The sequence below is a fragment of the Grampus griseus genome (assembly GCF_964374135.1).
Source record: "Grampus griseus genome assembly, chromosome: 10".
Lineage (NCBI taxonomy): Eukaryota > Metazoa > Chordata > Mammalia > Artiodactyla > Delphinidae > Grampus > Grampus griseus.
In genome coordinates, this window is record NC_139004.1 from 61,580,244 (window position 1) to 61,602,840 (window position 22,597).

Sequence of the window (22,597 nt, forward strand, 5' to 3'; positions counted from 1 at the left end):
CTCAATAGATATCTGTGCAATAAGTGAATAAACATATAGTTCATGCTATGAAAGTAAGTGTGGCCTAAATAATTAAAGAAACCACTTAATTGAGTTTCCACTTTCACGTGACCCTGAGCTGGGCTGCCCCCAGGCCCCATTCCAGCCATGTGGAGACCCCCCAGTTCAGCACAGGCTCAAGGCATAGCCCCTCAGACACCCCCAGGCTCAGGCCCCGTGTCTTGTCAAAGCTCCAGAAAGGGTGGGATAAGGATAAGGGCTATGCTATCATCTGTAGGGAGGAAGATGCTTGGGAGGAGGTGAGAGTGTGCAAGACCAGTGGTGGAGAGGGACACCTGAAGGGCACGATGGAGAGACCGCCTGAAAGTGACCCCACTTCTCTCATATTCCAGGAAAGAATTCTTTTCCAAAATAGCAGCAAGTGGGTTTCCCTGCAGAGTGGTTTCCCTTCAGGGCTGGAGTCAAAACATGCCTTCTTTACTAGTGGGACATCGCTCACCATCAGTCCCCTCTCCCCACAGGCTGCATTCGCCACTGTCCCTGCTGCAAAGTGAACAGCTCCAAGTTTCCATGGGCCATGGGCTGGCAGGTGCGCAAGACCTGCTACGTCATTGTGGAGCACAGCTGGTTCGAGAGCTTTATCATCTTCATGATCCTGCTCAGCAGTGGAGCGCTGGTAAGCGGAGGTAGGGGTTCCATGCCACAAAGCCCTCCAGGTGGGGTCTCCACCATCCAAAGGCCCTGGAGCTGCAGCAGTGGGTTCCCCTGATTCCTGGGCTGAAAGTCCCCAACGTGTGGCTGGAAGGCGAGCTGCAGCCCAGCACGAGGACTCCTCTTAGCAGGAGGGCATGGTAGGTGCTTGAGGGGCCCGTGTCATGGCCTGTTACACCTGGCTGCTTGGATTTCAAGCAGTGAGTGTATACACCCTACTTTATTGTTGGGAAAACTGACACTCAAAGGGTTTATGGGACTTGTCCAAGATTACCCAGCTTGTCAGTAGGAAAACCTAACTTTGCCTTCATTTGATCCCAAAGCCCCTGATTTTCCACCGTCTGACCTCCCAACACACTGCCCTTTTCTGAGGGCCCAGTACAAAAAGGAGCATCCTTCCCTGCCCTAACAAGCCACTTGCAAGTACTGCTATCACTCACTCAAAGTGCATGGCAAATCATTACAACGGCACTTCTCAAAATTTAATCACCCGGGGAACTTGTTAAAATGCACATTCGGATTCAGTAGATCTGGGGTGGGGCCTGAGAATTTGCATTTCCAACAAGCTCCCACGTGATGCTGACCCTGGTCCACAGGCCACACTTTGAATAACAAGGCCTTACAGTCCTCTAGATTCTGAGTTAAGAGACACTTCCTAAGCCCCTTGCTGGGTGTCGAGCTTTGTAGGACAAGGAAGGATGTTCTCTCTGCACCATGGCGTAGGCTCACTACACAGTCTCAACTAATTTTCCCAATGAACCAAGGTAGACGTAGACACAGGAAGGGACTCATCCTTGGCTGTCCACATTTTATGGATGAGGACGTCACAGCCTAGAGACACGGAGGTACCTGCCCAGGCTCCCAGCTCATTAGTTAAAGGGAGGACTAGCATCCCACTCTCTTGATTCACGGTTTCCAGTGTTTCCACTTGCCTTTTGCTCCCTGTGTGCCATTTACTCCCTGAAAACAATCTGCTGACCATCTGGGCACCCACTTAAATGCCATATTTCCCAGGAAGGGAGCCCAAACTGCTCAGGATGTTGTCTCAGCCTTAGGGAGGAGCAAAGGTAGGTGAGAAGGTTTGATCTGAGAGGTGGAAGGAAAGCTAGGCCAGCAAGGGCACAAAGCTGAGAGAGAGGAGTCTCACAGAGCAGGCTGGGCTGCCATCTTGGAGGGGGGGTGGCAGCGTCTGACGGTGCCCACTGCCCTGGCACAGGGTGGTGACGGCCCCCCTAGAATAGCAGTCTCAGCACAGTCCTGAGTGCAGAGGCCACACTGCGGGGCAGAGGGAGGCTGGGCAGTGCATTCTCCACACCTGCCCTTCCCTCTGTCCTGCAAATGATAACCTCAATCATTTGATGAGGACTAAGTGCTTTCTTCATCACCTCCTTCCCTTGGCCCTCTACTCCCCTTCTCCATACACCCCTGCTGCTCCCCTGCCCTCCCCTCCCGGCAGGGAGCTCACATCCTTAACCAGCTGCTGGCCCCACCCCAGTGTTCTCCCTCCCCTCTCCATCTCCTTCCCCAAGGGACTGAACTGGCTGGCACCAAATTTAGTCTTCCTTATGCTTTTACTTTGAGTACGTTTAAAAAAAAATAACATGAGTTTTTATCTGACAAAGTAAAGGGAAAAAAAAATACTTGGAAATTATGGGGAACTGCAAAGAAAAAATATCACCCATTTTCCTATCACTCAAAGAAAATCTCACTTTGAAAACATTTTGGTGCATTTCCTTCCCATCTTTCTTATGCATGTAACACATAAATATTACAAAACGGAAACCACATTTGTGCATTCTGTAATTTCTCAGTAAATTTTCTCAGTAATATGGTCCTCCTACCTCATTAAATGGCTGCAATGTAACTAACCCCCAAGCTCACTCCTAATAAGCATTGAATATCCTATGCACACTCCTTTGGAAACGTTGGCTTGTTTCCCATCTTAGGTCTAGCTTTAGAAGTAGAACCAGAAGCAGGAATTCTTGTGCAGTTTGTGGAGGGTGTGCTTTGAGCTGGAGCATGTGAAGGAAGTAGGACAGAACAGGGAAAGGAGCTGGGAAAAGACATGGGTTCCCATGAAGCCCAGCCTCAGCCTGATCCCTCAGGAACTCTGAAGCATAAAGGGCCTCACGGGACAGTCTCACCTTGAGGCAAGGGGATGGTCAGACACTGGCTGCAGCTTCCCCCAGAGGGGTGATATAGTCTTCTAAGGCGGAGGCACTTCCCTTCAGCCCAGGGACGTGTCCTCAGGCAACAGGGGCATTCACCAGCCTTTAGCAACCAACGTTCACAGCAGCTGGGGATGGTCATACTGGCTCCTTAAACAGGATCTAGGTGGGACACCAACAACATCTAGTGTCCTTAGGATACATTCTTGAAGGCAGAATTGCTGGATTTCTAAAAGCTTTGAGTCATATTACCAAGTTGGGGTCCCAAAAACTGAACCAGTTTTCACTCCGCCCAGCTCTATATGAGAGTAGCTGATTCCCCACAGCCAAACTGACTGCAGGGTTCCCCCCCACCATCCACTCCCACCCATGCCCTTTCCTCTTCATCAGTCTCATAAAAGAAAAATGGCATCTTCTCTTCATTTGAATTTCCTTGATTACCAGTGAAATGCAGCATTCTTTTTCAGAGTTCACTGGTGAGTCTTACTTTCACTTTCGCGAACATCCTTTGTTGCTTTTATTTTTAAACTAAGTCACTGTTAGCAGTCCCTTTGGTTCACTTCCAAAATCCAATTAGAGAAGGTTTCCTTTCTCACTTGTGTTCAGCTCCCCTGCAAAGTATAAGCAGGGCTGTGTGTCCTTGTTGGCTCCGAGGAAGTCCTCATTTGTATCTCACAGGGCCTCCTCCACTACCCCACCCTACCTCCCAGAGCAGAGAAAAAAAAATGATGCAGGCAAACTGGTTACCAAAGCTCTCTCAGGGGCTGACTGGGTCCTTCCCTGTCCCTGGGCCCCAGTGCTGTGGGTCTAGGCCGCCTACCATTTTGCTCCTTTCCTTCCAGGCCTTTGAAGATTTTTACCTTGACCAGAAGCCCACCGTGAAGGCCTTGCTGGAGTACACCGACAGGGTGTTCACGTTTATCTTTGTGTTTGAGATGCTGCTCAAATGGGTGGCCTATGGCTTTAAAAGTTACTTCACCAATGCCTGGTGTTGGCTGGACTTCCTCATCGTGAACGTGAGTGTCTCAGTGGGCACTTGTGGGCTTTGGGGTCCTTTCCCCTGGCTGATGGCTGCAACTAACGCAAAGGAAGCTTGGAGGCCTGGCCTTCAAGGGTGACTCCAAAGAGAAGTCTTAGCAAGGGGTCTGAGAATAACCCTGCATACCTGTGATCCAGGTAAGATCCAGGCAGTACATGATTCCAACACAACAGCAACACTCAGGTGAGTCTTCAGTTCCTAGGTCTCCATCCAGAAAGACCACTTACTACCTCTGTATTTTACATCCAAAGCAAGATGGCACATGACCTTGCATCCATTGTCAGGGCTTCTAGACCTAGGGATGCTGAGGACTTCCTAGCACAGAGAACCTGCCCTCCCACTGACTCAATGATCCCCAGCCCTGGCTGCACTTTAGAATCACTTGGGAAGCTCTTAAGAACAGAGTGAACAAACACTACTCTTCCCAGAGATTGGGGTCTTACTGGTCCTGGGTGGAGTCCATGCATCAGTATTTTGTAAAAGCCCCTGGGCATGTCCAATGTGTAGACAGGATTGAGAACCACTGAGCTAATGGCACTAAAAGGGGCAAAGAGTCCCTTTGGAGAGGTGATGGGCTGGAGCTCATGTGTTCAGATGAACCTGTGGCCACTAGCCCTGCATTAGGGGATTTACCAAGTGCCTCCCACACATTAAACTTGAGATTCCTCAAAGGTGTGAGGAGACCATCCTCAGTAAAGTCTCCTAAGAGCTCTCCTAGCCCCCAAAGCCCGGAGAGAGCTCCTCCTCCTCTTAACCTACAGTCCTCTATCTATCCAGGCCCTTGCAGTCTTGGCTTTTCAGGATGGCTGCCTGAGCTATTTGTTCACTGCTGCACGTCTGAGGGTCCCTGCAGGTGGGGGAGGCACGTGCTATGTTTGCCTCTGCTTCCCACACTCCCACAGCCACTGGTGCCAAGGTCTGCACATCAGAGGTGTTAGGAAATGTGTCTGTATTTGGTGCTTGCCTCCTGAAGCTGGATGGGGTCCAGTTCAGAACATTCTGTCCAGCCTCCTGTGTTGGCAGGTCCTCCACAGCAGGTCTGTGCACCTAATTCTCTTCTTTCCTGATACCAGTGTGCTAGCAGCATCAGGCCACTGTACCACAGGAATTAGCTGTGAGGCCTGCAATCTGAGTCACAGGTGATAATTTTGTGCATATCATATAATTATTCATAAATGAAAGGAAAATTTTATTCCAGCTACCCACTCTTGTTAGGGGCAGTCACTCCTAAGTAGGTCTCACTAGTTTCAGTCCTGATCCCCTGATGTGGTCACCCACTCATCCATCCACCCATCTGCCTACTAATTCTTCCTTCTGACCATCCATCCCTCCTTCCATCTATCCAACCATTCACCCTTTCTTTTTCCTTCCTTCCAAACATCCATTCATGTTTACTTCTTCTGTTTATCCTGTCAGTCCTCTCCTTCCATCCAACTATTCTCACTCTTCTTTCCCTCCTCCCTTCTGCCCATCTATTCATCCTAACCTTCCTTCCATCCCTCTATCAATTTGTCCTTAACCCTTCTATCTTTCTATCTTTTGACTTGTCTTTCTATTGAACTATCCAGTCATCTAACCTTCTATTCACTCATTCAAGCACCTTCCATCCAATTTTCCTTCTGTTCACACATTTTCCATCTTTCTATTCTTCCTTTACTTCATCAATCTATCCTTCCTTTCTTCCACCCATCTGTCCACTCACCTCTTTTTCTTCCATTCATCCAACCACCCACCCATTCTTCCATCCAGTCAACCTTCCATCATTCTCTAATCTCTTCCATTCTTCTACCCATCTCTCTATCTTTTCATTCGTCCATCATTTATCCAGCCATCCATCCTTCCCGAATTCATCCATCCCATTCATCCACTATCCATGATTTTATATTTTATCTTTCTTCTTTGCTTTCTTTCTTCCATTCTTCCTTTCAACTCTCATATCCATCTTTGTATCATTTAGTCCATTCTTCTATCCAACCATCATTCAACTTTCCATCAAGATTTCTTCCTTCTTTCTTTCCTTTCTTCCATCCATCCATCCCAACATGCCTCTCTCTATTTTTTCAATTTATCAAATGCTTATTTATATCAATAGCTACTGCATGTAGGATTGTTTTATGAAGTGCTCTGGGGGGAGATAGAAGCCAAGAAATAAAAATTCCCTATCTCCAGGAGTTTATACTTTACTCTTCCAGCAGGTAGGACAACAGAGAGAAATAAACATATGATGAGGGAGGATGTGGTGAGCACTGCTGGAAATAGTTAGTGTCTTAGGGACACAGAGACATGAACCTGCTTCCACTCTGGGGGTGGGGTTGCTGGGCAGGCTTCATATAGGAGGTGGCATTAGATAGATATAAGGCTTAAAATGAGCAGGAGCAACAAGGTGCAAAAAGGACTGGGGGTGGTCAATCTTAATTAAAGAAGGACCCTGGGCAAAGGCACAGACACAGGTACATTTAGGGAACAACTTGATTTGGGTAGGATATGTGGGTAAAATATGACTGGAAAAGCAGGCTGTGGCCATATAATACAGGCTAAGGAGTCTGGAGCTTATCCTGAGATGATAAAGCATCAGTGAAGGTTGGGAGTAAGAGAGAAACATGATCATAATCAAATTTGCAGAGGAGAATGGATGGGATGGATGCAATACGGGAGCCTAGAGACCAGTTGGGAGGCTTGTGGCTTGAGCAGTGGGAATGGAGCTGGGCTTGGATGGGAGGGCTTTGCTGGAGAGGCCCCAGCTCCTAATTGCCCCAACTGCAGATTTTGCACATGAGGCAGCCTTCCCAGGGGCTGAGCAAAAGACTGAACAGGGTCCAGCATGGAACTGGCCCCAAACCTCCTGCTCTCACTTAGCCAGGCAGCTGGGTGCCACCTGCTGGTGTCTGGAGCCTTGCCTGGTTGGAGGAAGGGGGTTGTTTCCATTCCAGTTTTCTGTCCTGGTGGAATAAGCCACCATTCAGAGAACAGGCATTGTTTGGGGCTCTAGCACCCAAGTGTAAACCCTTCCCTTTCTGACATCCCCTCCTAGCTGTCAAGATAAGCTGAGCCTGAATTCAGCCCACCAGTCGTGGTGCAGTTGGGGGTCTCCCAGGATTGGGTCACAGTCTCTGGCAAGCTCAAGCCAATGCATAGGGTATCTCCCTGGCACCTTCAAAGTTCCTGGAAGGTGTGACCATTTTTCCATGTAAGTTTGTGCCTTTGCAGTCCTTGGTCCAACACTTTAAAAAGTGCAAAACTGACCAACCACCAGGGACTCACAACTCAGTCATTATATCTCAGCTATCTGTCAAAGCTGAATCTCCTGGCCCCATGCCAGTCACTCTTCCTGGAAAACTGCAGAGCTGTGAGGGCCTCGGAGTTCTCTTAGTCTGATTCCTCATTTTACAAAGGTTGAAAGTACAACCTGCACTAACAAGGCACTGACCCAAGGTCACAAAAATATCAGGGTTGAGAGGGAACTAGACCCCACCCAGCCCAGGACTCTTTCTTCCTCACTTTTCTCAGCACGTACAATCGAGCCTCACTTTATATTCCTCAAGATAGACTTTCTGCATAACCCCCATGAAGGGCCAGCATCTCTCCAAGTCTCTGAAAGTCAATCAAATTTTAAAGGCTGTTGGGAACTGGCTGGTGCCTCTAGAGAGGAAAGGGAAGGCTGATTTACTACACTGGGAGCTTGATCACCTACATACAAGGGGGTGGCGATGTGGGAGACTGAGATTTTCTTGGCCAAAAGTTCAGATAAATGATGAATGAAATTTTTAATGAAAGAGAAGAGATTGGACTCTCACTATACCTCTCGTTGGAGTTCAGAATAAGGTGGGAGCCAGGATGATGGCTCTGACAGAGTAGGGAGTGGGAGGGATTTCCTGTCTCCATCCACCAGGGTCAACTTTCTGGAACCCTAGGGTGATGCTTTTGCTCTCTGCCTGCACTCAGATCTCACTGACAAGCCTTATAGCGAAGGTGCTGCAGTATTCTGATATGGCATCCATCAAAGCCCTTCGGACCCTCCGTGCCCTGCGGCCACTGCGGGCCCTGTCTCGATTTGAAGGCATGCGGGTAAGATCTATCTCCTAACTACTCTGGTCTGCAGCACTTGGTACCCATTCCCCCTTTACGCCCTCCATACTACTGACCCTGAGCTCCAGGCCCTACCCCCACAGGTCAGCTCAGGGGTCCCCACTTTCTGCTGTTACATTGGTGGTGCTGCAGTATCCTAACTCTCCTAGTTCTCCTTCAAGTCCCTCTGTAAGCCCGCTTCCCTTCTCACCTCAAACATCACATCTACCAGGACTCAGACCTCACTCTCTCCTGCTCTTAGTGAGGCAATCCTGCTTCACAGCGTCGCAAGCATCTCTTACCTCAATCTCCCCACCCTGCCTTTTGTCCTTATTGCCAAAATCTCCGGAACACCCCAAGCTCTTCATCTTTCCATGACAGATGAGCCTTGCCTCTGACACTCCATTTAAATGCAGTGACATCAGCGGCTCAGCAGCTCAGTCACCACCCACTGGAATGCATCTTCTCTCCAACCCAGCACAGTCATTGGGTCCTATGGATTCTCTCCTTTCATCCATCCCTCTCCTCATCCAAGGCTTTCAGCCACCACCTCGCCCTCACTGTCTTCCTCAGGATGGAATGCTCACAAGTCTGGCCCTTGTCTTATAGGGGATGAGGGACTGCTCATTTTCTCCCCTCCCCTTCCACATAATTATGAGTCTTCTGGTACAGAAAGCAAGGTTTGCTTTCTTCCTCCACCACTGCCTCAAAGAAGACATCGTACCTTCAAAACAAAAGTGGACTTTTAAAATTAACTTGTATCTTTACAAACGCTAGAAGCTTATGATTGAAGTACTTTGATGTTTATTTTATTTTATCTCCAGGTTGCTAATTTACAAATAAACAAGTTTGTGAATATGGATTTGGGTTTTCACTGATTCTTGACCAAAGGACACTATAAACTGTATTTTATAAACATATAGTTTATAAAATAAAGCAAAGTTCTAGAAGTCTGTATGTGCAAGTACAAAACACACACTGGCACCCCTAAATGAGTATGTATGTGCTTGTAAGTGTGTCCATCTCCTCAATCCTAAGGAGAGACACTGAAACCTGCCCTGAATGAACTTTAGAGAGAATGTATAAACCCATCCTCACTGCCCAGTGTCTCTGTCTTCTGAGTCTGAATTATGGCTCTAATTAACCCACTTCTCTTGCTTCCACTGGCTCATGAAGCAGCCCGAGTGAGGGTAGAAAGAACTGGGATTGGGCAAGAAGGGTGTGGCATCGGTGGGGTTCCAGATCTTTCTGCCTTTCCCCCCAGGTGGTGGTAGATGCCCTGGTGGGTGCCATCCCCTCCATCATGAACGTCCTCCTCGTCTGCCTCATCTTCTGGCTCATCTTCAGCATCATGGGTGTGAACCTCTTCGCAGGGAAGTTTCAGAAATGCATCAACAAGACCAGTGAAGGCTTTCTTCTTGTGCCTTGGACTACTGTGAATAACATGTCTGACTGTGAACGTCAAAACCACACTGGAAGCTTCTTTTGGGTCAATGTGAAGGTCAACTTTGATAATGTTGCAATGGGCTACCTCGCACTTCTGCAGGTGGTGAGTCCTGAGATCAACCATGTCTCTTCCTTTGGCTGCTCGATAAAGTGGAGGGCCTGGGGTCTCCCAGAAGATGCTATGTGGAGACTTTGCAAGGGATAGCACTCAGTGTGAAGTGAGATTATTCCCTGTTCCTACAGACTGCACCATGAGGCTAGAGGGCCCTACCAATGAGTGTGATCTCCCAGTAGTGCAATTAGACCAATTTGGGCTAATAGAATAGAATAAAGGGATAGGCCTGCCATGGGGCTATATCAGGTGATGACTTAGAATTCACTACTTGTACAAAATAGACCTGATATAGCCACACAGACTGAACAGTCTTCTATTGCAGATCGTCTCCTAGAGGGTAATAAATTATGTTCCAGTCTATTGTAATGATAGATAATACTTGTGATGATGACAGTCAATAACATTCATGCTTCCATTCATTCATTCATCCTTTGCCTTCATCCACTTGTTCATTCAGTGTTAATGCAATTGCTTATACATTTGTCATGCAGTTACCCACAGCTTCCTGCACTCCACCCTTTGTTCATGCATTCGTTCAACAACAAGTCCCTGAGTAGCTGTGGTGTGCTAGGCACTGAAATCAGAGTCATGTCAGAACTGGCTCCAGGGGGGCCAATGCTCTATGAGAAAAACAGACAAATAAGTGAATCAAAACAGAGGCCGATGTAGATGGATGGGCAGACACTGAGTGGCCTCTGTTCCTTGTTTCCAGGCAACCTTTAAAGGCTGGATGGACATCATGTACGCAGCTGTCGATTCCCGGGAAGTGAGTCTCAGCCCGTGGTGACTACCGCCTCCCGCTCTATGCCTCCCGCCCACATTAGTCTATTTGAAATGGGGTGAAGGTGGCCTTGGTACTGGAAAAGGCGATCACCCAGCAGTCTGGCACTATCCCCCCCGGAGCAGTGTCCAGCTGGCCTTCTGTTGGATATTTAAGCTGACCTAGTCTCCTAGGCTTCTCAAGTTCTTCCTCTGTTCACCGTTGAGGAAATTATCAGATAACCTCTAAAGGACTGTGCATGAGGGCGCTCCCTGGGCAGAGGCAGGGGCAAGGGCAGTGGCTAGCTAGAACAGTGGAATTTCAGGTACTGTCACGGCAGCCAGGTGGAGGAGATGGGTGCTGTTGGGGAAGGACCCTTCCCTGCTGGGGCACAAGACACTGCTGATGCCCTGCCCCATATCCCCTCAACCCACCTCTAAGTTCACTCTCATCCTTTGTTTCTTATTCTGTCTGAGATTTGATTTTCTTCAGTGCCTCAGAGCTGGCTCAGCAGCTCTTCCCCCAAGGGCAGAGGACTTCGAGTCTACAGGGGCAACCCTCACAAATAAGCTCTGGGAGTCTGTAGATAAAAGCTCTCACTTCCCTGTCCCTTGGAGGTACAAATCTGAAGTGTGTTCTACAGTCCTTAGAGCATGGAGTGCCTGTTGCCCATGGTAGTGGTGCTGCCTTTATCCTGTTCCTGCCTCCCCCTCTCTCACTTCTGCTTCCTGGGATCACCTCGCAAATAAGCCACCTGCAGCCAGGTCCTTGTCTCAGGGTTCTTTGGGGTAAACACAAGCTAAGATGCCCCCTCGTCCCCATGCCCCCACTTGTCTGCTCACAGGTGAACATGCAGCCCAAGTGGGAGGACAACGTGTACATGTACTTGTACTTCATCATCTTCATCATTTTTGGCAGCTTCTTCACACTCAATCTCTTCGTTGGGGTCATCATTGACAACTTCAACCAACAGAAAAAAAAGATAAGTGGGGCTTAGGTGTTTCTGTGGTAGTGATGAGTCTTAGACTTACCATCGATCCCCGGGCCTCGTGACTGAAGCAACACTAGTCACAGCCCCCATGCCTGACCAGGAGCCCAATCTTGGCTTTTAGCACCAACACCGACCTTTGCCCCCTGATTGCAGGCTTCACCCCTGTCTGGGGTCTGGGCCCAGAAAGGACTGAAGGCTGCCATCTGGGGGCAATAACAGTGGTGTGTGTTATCCTATCTCTCTGCACTTAGGGGGCCAGGACATCTTTATGACAGAGGAGCAGAAGAAGTACTACAATGCCATGAAGAAATTGGGCTCCAAGAAGCCCCAGAAGCCCATCCCACGGCCCCTGGTGAGCCCCAGAGCTCGCCTCTCTAGCAGAAAGTGTCTGGAAATCCAACCTGACAGCCCATGCCTGTGCTGGTAGGCGTCTGGCCAATGCTCTCTGTGGAGGAGGAGATCTGGGTTGATTTTGAGGATGAGGTAATGAGAGTTCCCAGGCCCAAGGAAGAAAAGTCTGCAAGAAGCAACTCTGATCTTCTGGAGTGAACATACTCCTGCAGGTTTCCAGATAGACCTGTTTAGGGAAGTACTTGAGTTGCCCAACAGGCTTAAGTTTCCAGCACCAGATCAGGAACAGATTAGGCTAAATGATAGTAAGGATGGTTAGAGCCCTGAGATGAAACATTTGTGGTTATGCATTTTGATGTAGGTTGCAACGGATTGCCAGCCTCACCCCACATTCTACCCCATGCCTACAGGAAGACAGAGAGGAAATAGCCAAACCCAACCACCCTGGGATCCTGGGCCCAGTCATGGTCATGGTCAGGTGACACAATAGGAACCAAAAATTATCCTACTCTAGTGTTTAAAGACTGACCAAAACTTAGAGGCATACTCCCCTGTGATTCCTTTATTCAAAAAGATCCATGGCACAGTCCCATTAGCCCTTCCCCACACAAGGGCAAAACCTAAGGACCTTCAGCAAAGGTACAGGCCTTTCCCTAAATGAATCAGGGAGACATACATTCTGTTGGCCAAGACATTATAATTTCTAAATCAAGGCATGGGGTTTGCATAAGATACTAAAAACTTCATGAGCACAAAGTCTTAAAAACATTTACAGGAGGAAAAGAAAATGCTATGACCTTTCACATGCTTTACTTGGAAACAGTGGTCACAAATGTATTACTATTCTCCATTCTGATAAGAAGTGTTACAACGGGGAGTGATAAGATGTTCAGACGTCTGTAGGGGCAGAGGTGTCCTTCCAAATACCTCATAAGATCAAGATAACTGGGGTTGAGTTAGCCTGAGGGAGAGTCCCTAAGGCTCAGGGAGTATCCCTCCAATGTCCAGTGGGCAGGAACAGGCTCAAAATTAGAAGATGTAGGTGAAAGGCTGAGCCCAGCCAATCAGAGTCAAGCAGGGGTTATGGGAGAAGGATCCTAAGACCTAATGAGAAGCGAGCAGTTATGTCCCTGCTGACCTTTTCTGGTGGCTGGACTGATGTTGAATCCACATTTGAGCAGACACCAAGGTGTTCTGTGCTGGGGTCAACCCTTGGCAAAATCATGACAGTTTTGGGTACCCTTCCCTACCTACTTACTCCATCTCTCTATAACATCTCAGCTTCTCCCCTCTCATCAGCCAATCCCACAGGCCACCTCCAGCTTCCTCCTCTCAAGGAAGACAATTTCCTTGGGACAGGGTGAGCTGCATTTCCAAAAGGGACCCTGGAAAGGACACTATCTTAATATAAAGGTAGGAACCTAATGCTGAAATTCCAGGCACTGCAGTAGGAGTGGAAGTCAGTGGTTGGGCAGGAAGACCTACAACAAAATCATCACGTCTCCTAATCAAGCCATCCCCAAGGTCCTCCAAGGTTGGCCCTGGAGGAGGTCTTCCATACGGATAAGCAAAGTGAGACCTCATAGCCCAGCTGTGTTCCTGACATTAGCCATCCCTTTGAGTGGGAGGGGGTGTATATTACTAACTAACTAACTATCCACACTATAATAGCTTTAGTGGAGGAACATGGCTCTCTCCTTAATATTCTGGTCCAGGCACAGCAAACATTATTTCCTTTGTTCCCTTTAGCATAGCTGAGGCAAGGCTGGAACATTTAAACAAGACTTTGAGGTTTAGGGATACCAAAAGGGAAACTAGCAGATCAGGGCCCAGGCGGCAATTGCATCTGGCTGCTCTCCAGGGCCCACGAGCCTTGGCCCATCCTAGCTCCTGGCCAGCATCCATATGGCAGGCAACGTCTTGGCACCCACCCCACAGTGGGACCAGCCTGATCATCTGCCCTCCACAAAGTCCAAGCAATAAGAGAAATGCCCACTCCCACCTAAGACTCACCTTCCCAGCTCCAGTTTCCTCCTCACTAGATTATTGGCACTGGAAAGGCCATCTTCTTCCCTGAGGGGTCCCAACAGGTTGAGCTGGTCAGGTAAGCTGAGCATTGGCACAGGACTCTGCTCCACAGGTGCATGGGTGCCAGTTCATGGCAGGGCCAGCCTCGGATGACATAGGGACCTCCAACACAGGCATGTACATACTACTCCTTGCCACACGTGAATCCCAAGTTCTAAATCTTATGCTTCATCCATAGCAGAGCCTAAGGCTTCCACAAGACTGGGAAATTTTATTCTATAACGTTCCCTACTATAGAAATCACTAAAATCAGGTTTCACATACTCCACTTTATAGGAAAATAATAGGCTCCAGAATATCGCATCATCAGTCACCCACTTCATCATCTCTGAGAGCCCCGAGGGTTGCAAAGAAGTGATCCCTGCCCACAAGCTAAGCCAAGAGCAGCTAGAGAGCCGCTCCACTCCCCAGCAGCTGAATATCCAGGGCAAACTTGATGCCCAGAACTTAGTAATGTTGCCTGCTCTGTTTAGTTAGAAGTCATGAATGGGCCTCCTTTTTTTTTTTTGCCATTTTCAGTGATGAAATGAAAGCTATTAGTGGCTCAGCATCCCAGAAAAGACATAAGCCAGCAGCTATACCTGGAGCCAGACCCACTCTGATTCTTTGCTCAAACCCTGCAGGGTAGCAACCCATCCCCACCATGAAGCAGAAAGCAGGAACCAGCCCTGTCACAGCCCTTCTCCCCTTTGTGGCTCCTGGGAGCTCCCTGGTGAGACTCATGACAGGTTCCTTTCTCCCTCACAGCCGCTCACGCAGAGCACTGTACACAGTACACATTCAGGAAGTGCCTTTTGTACAGAATTAAATGTAATCAACCTAGTGGAGTGGCTTTATAATTCTGTTTGAAGTGTGTGTAATTCAGAGCTGTCCGTTCTGTCATCCATTCATTCATCTGCCTATTGATCATCTGTTGCTTTCCAGATACTATGCAGACCCTGGGGATAGGACAGTGAGAGATGTTCCTGCCCTCACAGAGATGACAGTTCAGTGAGACAGGAAAACAATTAGTAAAAATCACACACATATTAATTCACAGGCTGGAGAAATTACCAAGGGAGAAAGAATGGCGTGAAGAGCAAAGGGTACATAGGACTAAGCCTTGAGGAACTCTAATATCTAAAGGTTGAGTAAAGAAGACTCTAAAAAGAGCAGACAGAAAGGCAAGAAGAGAACCAGGGAAGTAAGCCCTCTGGGAACCAAGAAAAGAGAGTTTCAAGGCAGAGGGGGCGGTAAGCGATGCCAAACCAGTATGTTGGACGTTACGAGTGATCTTAACAAGCACCATTTCAATGGCAGGATGGGAACAAAAGCTATGTTGGAGTAGGCTGAGGCGTGAATGGGAAACAGTGATTGCACACAACTCCTTCAAGAAATTTAACTGTGAAGTGAAGAGAGAAGTAGGCTGGTAGCTGGAGAGAGATGTGAGATTCAGGAAGATTTTTCTCTAAGTTAGGAAAAACTAGGTCATTAGAGATTTAGGTAAGGAACCGAGAGCTAATAGCCAAGAGTGGCCAAGTGTGGCCAAGAGTCTCACTCATCAGTAATGAAGCAGAGGGACCAGGAGGTCAGTAAGTGGTAGCGATGAAGAGGGGGCAAAGGAAGGCTAACTTGAAGACACAGGCATCAGAGGAGGAAGGGTTTTACAAGACACAGGAGGAGCAAAGGTCTGGGAGTGACAATGGGGAACAAGAGGGACCTCAGCTCTGCCCCCAGCCCTAGGGTCCATGGCATGAGGAGAGTGAGCAGCCACTGAGTAGGAGGAGAAGTTTGCAGATCAAGGCAGGTGAGTTCCACAGAGCTCAGAAGTGTCTGAGAAGGTGAGGGTGGAGGATGAGGTTGGAATCAAGAGCTCACAGACCAGTAAGATGTTAACAGCACAGGAAAGTCTAGAGGGCCACACCAGGAAAAATTTTTTAAACACCATAAAAATAGCCCCCTAAAAATGATCTCTTCGTTGTCCAGACCACTCTGCCTCTCTCCAAGAATGCAAACAACCAAGACCTGCTTAGACATCTGCACAAAATGAATCAGCTATATGTATGCATATATCCCCATATCCCCTCCATCTTGAGCCTCCCTCCCATCCTCCCTATACCACCTCTCTAGGTCATCACAAAGCACTGAGCTTATCTTCCTGTGATATGCAGCAGCTTCAAGGCTATGGGGATTTAGGTGGCCCAGAGAAAGGACTGGAGGGGCACTGCAAGTGGAGGGAAGAGCGTGGACAAGGACAAAGTGCCTAGTGACTTCGTGGGGCCAGGAGAGGCAATGAGGTAGAAACAACTAAGAGTGAGATTTTGGAGGGTTAGGAGTCTGCTTCTGTTGGGATGTGGAGTGTGAGGGAGACAAAAGAGACAGACTTTAAAAACCCATCTGTGAAGAACACAGCCTCTCCAGATGCCTGGTTTATGTTGCTAAAAGGCCTGATGTACCATCTCTTGTTTTCTCAGAACAAGTACCAGGGCTTTGTCTTTGACATCGTGACAAGGCAGACTTTCGACATCATCATCATGGTCCTCATCTGCCTCAACATGATCACCATGGTGGTGGAGACTGATGAGCAGAGTGAAGAAAAGACAAAAATCCTAAACAAAATCAACCAGTTCTTTGTGGCCGTCTTCATTGGCGAGTGTGTCATGAAGATGTTCGCCTTGAGGCATTACTACTTCACCAATGGCTGGAATGTATTTGACTTAATTGTCGTGGTCCTTTCCATTGGAAGTAAGTGGGCATCGCATGTGGTGGGGACACCCAGCCTCTACTTGGTCTTGTTTTGGCTGCTCTTTCAAAACCAAGGGGACAGCTAACAAACTTTTAAAAACCTACGTTGTATGTTAGAAGAGCCCAGTATTTGCTGCTTTGCAAGAGCAGCAGATTTAAAATGCCCCGGGCCTCTCAGTGAAATGCAGAGGTTCCACTAGCCTTCTCCATGCTGCCGTGAAGGGTATTCAGGCACCTACTGTGTGTGCAGCCATCGCCAGAAATTTGGGAGCCGATAGGGAACAATCACGCACAAGAAAACCTAAGATGATGGAGTTTCCAATGAGTCTTATCTTTATGGCCTTCAAAGCAGAGAGTGGGTGCTGTGGTGTGAGGTGAGTCATAAAATACTTTCTGGAAAAGGAGGTGGTTGCCAGAAGAGTGAGGAAAGACCAGGAGGAGATTGTTCAAAGGAGATTCTTAAGTCAAGGGTCTGGAATTAAATCTCTGTATAACTGTCCACTTAGGGAATATGAGTGACAGTAAAGTCAAGGGACCAATGCCAAGAGATCAATGCTATTATGACCTAGTCTGGGTGTTGTTGAATGACAGGCTCAGTATTTGGGGGCCAACGGTGTTCAGAGAAAATGAATGGAGTCAGAGGTTAAAATGGGGATTGGAGCCACCATAATTGAGTGCTTGCTGAGTTCTGAGCACTGGGCTGGGATCCACGGATCTCCACAGCAGCCCTGGGAAGGAGTGTTACTATACTTATTTTATACATTTAATATGGAGCCTCAGAGATTAAGAAAGTTATGCAAGGTCATATAGTTTGTAAAGGGTGGAGCTGAATTTAGACCATGCTAATATTCTTTTTAATAAACTAACAGCCTCCTACCAAAGACCAAGATACCGTCCCTGGCCTTCGTGTGGTTTAGCCAAAGTTGGATCCTATAAAGGCCAAATCCCAGCACACCAGGTTTACTTTGCTTTGTAAATATATCCTGACCTATTATATCATGACCTCCTTACTTTTCATGTCAGGGCATAGCTGTAGATTTTATTTTCCATTGATTCACTATCAAGAGCTAATAGCATCTGAATACAACAAAGGCAGCACTTAATCTCTCTATCCTGGTGCTGAAACACAGCCTTGGGTTGTGTTTGTTTGGGGAGTTTAAATTTATTTTTGTTTTTTGTTTTGTTTTATTTTCCTATTGCTGCTGGGTTTTCCAGGGGCGGGGTGGGGGAGGTTTGTTTTGTTTGTTTGTTTGCCTTCCAAAGTGAGAGACTCTAAAGGCCATTTTTAATTTTATATTAGAGAAGGGAGCTTGCTTATGTGACTTCCCATATCAGTACTATAGAAATAAAATATACTCAGAGTACTCCATTCTATTATGGGGACACCTTAACTACCAGTTCCTATGACCTACACAGAAACACCCGTCACTGGACAGAAATCACTCATAACGACAGCTCGAAAACAAGTGCAAGAACCCACTAGCCATTCTTCCACTCTCCCTCCCTCTCCCCTTCTTCCTTTCCACCTGTAAGACATGTATTGATTGTCTAATTGTTACAAGTATGAAGACTCATTCTCCCTTGTAAAGGTAGGCTAGTTGGCTGGCAGAATCTTAGATTATAAAAACACATATGTATCTCACACTATGGGAAAATGCCCCAGTTAAACTGGACTTTAAGAGAAGGGCTTTCATACAGATTTCATAATACAAAATTATAATTATCCCAATTCTCCTCCATTTCCTTCCTCCTTCCAACACAATACTGTGACCACCCATATTCATAGGACAAAAGGCGAGTAGGAGAATGGGATCAAGGGCACCCTGGCAAGGAGAGAGAGCTTCTATCGTACCCCTCACCATTTCTCCCGAGAGGTTTTGAATCCTGTTTGACCTAAAGGCCTTGCCTCCACAGGTCCCCAAGACCAAGTTTCACAAATCTTCAAGTTAGATATCACATAGGGAGATATACACACTCTTGTTCATAGTTCGGGTTAGGGGGCTATAAATGACCTTAAACTAGCCCATCTCTAGGCCCTAACACAGAGTTCAAACACAGCTGGAAATGAAAGAAACAAATAAAATCTATTATGCAGACAGCTGGCCATTCAAAACCATTCTGTTTTAGCTGTCAGCAAGGTGCCCAAGTCCTCAGGCCCCTTATAATTAATACTAGGCTCTGTACAATTATCCACAGGCCCATGTGCCAGGAACTGAGTCAATCTTCGCAGTAGGAGATAGGGAGATGAATCACAGTGGGTCCCAGCCTTCACAGAGCACAGGACCAGGGTGGAAGTAAAGGCATGACCCAAAGGCTGAATTCTCAGGAAAGAGCCGTGTCTATGTTGCAGACGGAAACAGACAATGGACTGTGAGCATGTGGAACAGGGTGCAATCACTTTCAGCTGAACTAGGCTGCAGAAATTGGGTTTTGACCACGTAGGTTGACTAAGAATGTATCTGGATGGAGGGAAAGATAAGAACATGGTGGGAAAGGTGAGACTTACTCGAGGGAGACAGGATTTATGCAATGGGCACTTACTGAGCCCCTACTTTATGCCATCCAGTGTGCCAGGCTCAGAGGGTCCAGAGTCCCTGAATATGGGTGCTCACTTGGAGGTCCATACCAGGCAGAGAAGAGGGGGTGTGATCCAGTCAACTTTGTCAGGGCTCATGGTTGGAAGTACTAATTAGATCATTTCCCCTCACTTTTAAAGGCCTGGTGTTTTCTGCAATTCTTACATCACTTGGAAATTTATTCTCCCCAACGCTTTTCCGAGTCATCCGCCTGGCCCGGATCGGCCGCATCCTCAGGCTGATCCGCGGGGCCAAGGGCATCCGCACGCTGCTCTTCGCGCTCATGATGTCCCTGCCCGCCCTCTTCAATATTGGGCTGCTGCTCTTCCTGGTCATGTTCATCTACTCCATCTTCGGCATGGCCAACTTCGCCTACGTCAAGTGGGAGGCTGGCATTGATGACATGTTCAACTTCCAGACCTTCGCCAACAGCATGCTGTGCCTCTTCCAGATCACCACGTCGGCAGGCTGGGACGGGCTCCTCAGCCCCATCCTCAACACGGGGCCTCCCTACTGCGACCCCAACCTGCCCAACAGCAACGGCACTAGAGGGGACTGTGGGAACCCCATCGTGGGCATCCTCTTCTTCACCACCTACATCATCATCTCCTTCCTCATCGTGGTCAACATGTACATTGCGGTGATTCTGGAAAACTTCAATGTGGCCACGAAGGAGAGTACGGAGCCCCTGAGCGAGGATGACTTTGACATGTTCTACGAGACTTGGGAAAAGTTCGACCCGGAGGCCACCCAGTTCATTACCTTCTCTGCCCTCTCAGACTTTGCAGACACGCTCTCTGGCCCCCTGCGGATCCCAAAACCCAATGGGAATATATTAATCCAGATGGACTTGCCCTTGGTCCCTGGAGATAAGATCCACTGTTTGGACATCCTGTTTACCTTCACCAAGAATGTTCTGGGAGAATCTGGGGAGTTGGATTCTCTGAAGGCAAATATGGAGGAGAAATTTATGGCAACTAATCTTTCAAAAGCATCCTATGAACCAATAGCAACCACCCTCCGGTGGAAGCAAGAAGACATTTCAGCCACTGTCATCCAAAAGGCCTATCGCAGCTACGTGCTGCACCGCTCCATGACGATCGCCAATCCCCCGCCTGTGCCCAGGGCTGAGGAGGAGGCTGTGCCACTCCCAGATGAAGGCTTTGTTGCATTCGTGGCAGATGAAAACTGTGTGCTCCCAGACAAATCTGAAACTGCCTCTGCCACATCTTTCCCACCATCCTACGACAGTGTCACTAGAGGCCTTAGTGATCAAGTCAACTTAAGCACATCTAGCTCGATACAAAATGAAGGGGAGGCTGCCACTAAGGAAGCCACTGGGCCCTAGTGAGGACCCTCCAGCATGGGCACGTCCAGCTCTGATGTATCCTTCTGCTCTGTGACAACTTACCACCACCGCCTCACCAACGCATGCCACTGGTCACAATGTCAGAATGGGGCAGGGAATACAGTTGGTACCCACCTTTGGAGAAACCCTCACACACTAACAAGAGTCAGAAGCCAAGGGCATTTCCGCTGTGACTTCCCTTTTAATTTTCAATATCAGATGATGGGTTCCCTTACTTTCCAGAAAATGTCCCTGGAACATTTTATTTTGATGGTGACCAGAGCTTATATTTACCAAGACAAACACCTCAGGACCAGAATTTCCAAAGATACATGGCAAGGATGTTGCTAAAGGTCCAAGGTCATCCTCTGTGAAACACCACATAGAGACTGGCAGTGTTATTTAGGATTTTGCATGACTGCATGCTGAGAGCTGCCGGACAGCTGCTCCAGCCCAGGGTAATACCTGTGGTCTGTGTCATGAAAGGCCTCTGAGATACCCATTAAAATTAATATTTTTAAAGGTATGTCAAAACCAATGTTATATCCTAAAGCATCATTTTAAAAAATTATGTGACACTGACATGTCATAAATCACGTCTCCTTCACTTTCAGGGTTCCTGATATTTTGCAGTTTGGGTTCAGGCTGGGTAGGCAGGAAGGAGCATTGTCCTGGGAGCCTGTTCTCATCCTAACTAACTCTCCCACTGCTTGCCTGGCTGACCTGGGCCAAACTCATTCCCCTCTGAACCACTTCCCCATGGTGGCGGAGGGCAGAATGGACAGTCTTTGCAGCCTTTGCATTTCATGTTGTAGAACTCAGAGATGCCCTGTCCCAATTCAGACAACGAAAATACTCTCCCCTGAAGCGGCAATGGCCAGACCTTTCTGCTGTATGGCCAAAAGACAGCTTTTGAATATATTCTAGAGGCTGTTTCACCTCTCATAGACTTAAGGATGGAGGTTTTCACATTCCCCTCGGACCAGGACTCCATAATTAGTATAATCAAAAATAAAGGAACATTTTGAGAAAGATGATCTGGGAGACAAAAGGTAAGGCCAATACTTTCTTTAACTCATCCTACAAATGTTTTTAAGTACCTATTATATGACAGGCACTGCTCTAAGCACAAGACATAATGAGAGTTAAGCCCCAAAAGATTCACTGGATTTATGCATTGAATGGTGGAAGGGTTGCCAAGGGATGATATTCAGGCCAAAGTCACATGGCAGGTCTTGAGATGAAAGAGATTAAGAAGTTCGTGTGATAGCATAAGACATAAAGGGTCTTAATGAGAGCCATGATCGTCTATCAACTCTTGGGACATTCCTTGCTATGATGACAAGGCTCAGGTCAATTCATTGATAAGTATTTTATCGCTTCGTAAGATTTCCCGTTTATTCAATTACAAAGACTAAAGACTGGTCCCCCTGACAGGCTTCATGGACACAGATTTTTCTGGGGCCGCACAGAAAAATCTATCCTTTCTCTATCGCAGTTGGCCCAGCAGAGGCCAAAGAGGCTTTCGAAATGCTTATTGGGGTTTGCAAGCACCCACAGAAGCAGGTTAATAAGATGATGATGGAATAGCTGAGGGCACAGGCCGACCCAGTACGGATCAGCTGTTCTCTGGATGCTTGGTTTGTATCTAAAAGATGAGTTCAACCAAATGGCACTGGACCAGAGAGCACACATATTCACTGTGCAGCTACTTCAACGGCTAAATCTCATGCAGCCGATGAAAATGCCCTCGGAGAGGATGCTTGCCCAAGTGTTTATATGACAGCTGGGTGGACAGAGAGCTTAGGGAGTGGCTTACTTTTACAATGTTTTGTGGAAGACTTAAATGTACCCAACCATCAGACTAGTTTTATTAAGTAGATGATATTATTCTCAAATATATTCTTGTTACATATTTTGTCCCAGCTTGTGAGTTGAATTGTGTCCCCCGCAAAAGATAAGGACCCCTACCTAAAACTGTATGGTACCTAGGAATCTGACCTTATTTGTACTTAAAATCAGTTCCAGGTGTATCTATATTTGAAAGGCAAATCTATAAATGTTTTAGAAGATAATATAGGAAACTATGTGACCATAAAATTTTAAAAAGGCTGATAAACTTGACTACATTAAAATTTAGAACATAAATTCATGAAAATAGATCATTAAAAAGAATGAAAAGGCAAGCTGTCAAGTGGATAAAATAAATAAAACA

The 22,597-nt window shown here is 47.4% G+C and overlaps 1 protein-coding gene across 1 annotated transcript in view; it reads left to right on the top strand.

The window, feature by feature from the left end:
- Positions 1–20,382, top strand: part of SCN10A (sodium voltage-gated channel alpha subunit 10) — a gene marked incomplete at both ends in the record, with an annotated part of 75,967 nt that extends 55,585 nt beyond the window's left edge. The window contains 9 exons of the mRNA XM_082663514.1: positions 522–676; positions 3,722–3,895; positions 7,861–7,983; positions 9,248–9,532; positions 10,257–10,310; positions 11,149–11,290; positions 11,547–11,647; positions 16,188–16,458; positions 19,175–20,382. Of these exons, the coding sequence (XP_082519640.1) occupies positions 522–676; positions 3,722–3,895; positions 7,861–7,983; positions 9,248–9,532; positions 10,257–10,310; positions 11,149–11,290; positions 11,547–11,647; positions 16,188–16,458; positions 19,175–20,382 (2,513 nt within the window). The remainder of the gene's footprint in view (positions 1–521; positions 677–3,721; positions 3,896–7,860; positions 7,984–9,247; positions 9,533–10,256; positions 10,311–11,148; positions 11,291–11,546; positions 11,648–16,187; positions 16,459–19,174) is intronic.
- Positions 20,383–22,597: the final 2,215 nt, after the last annotated feature.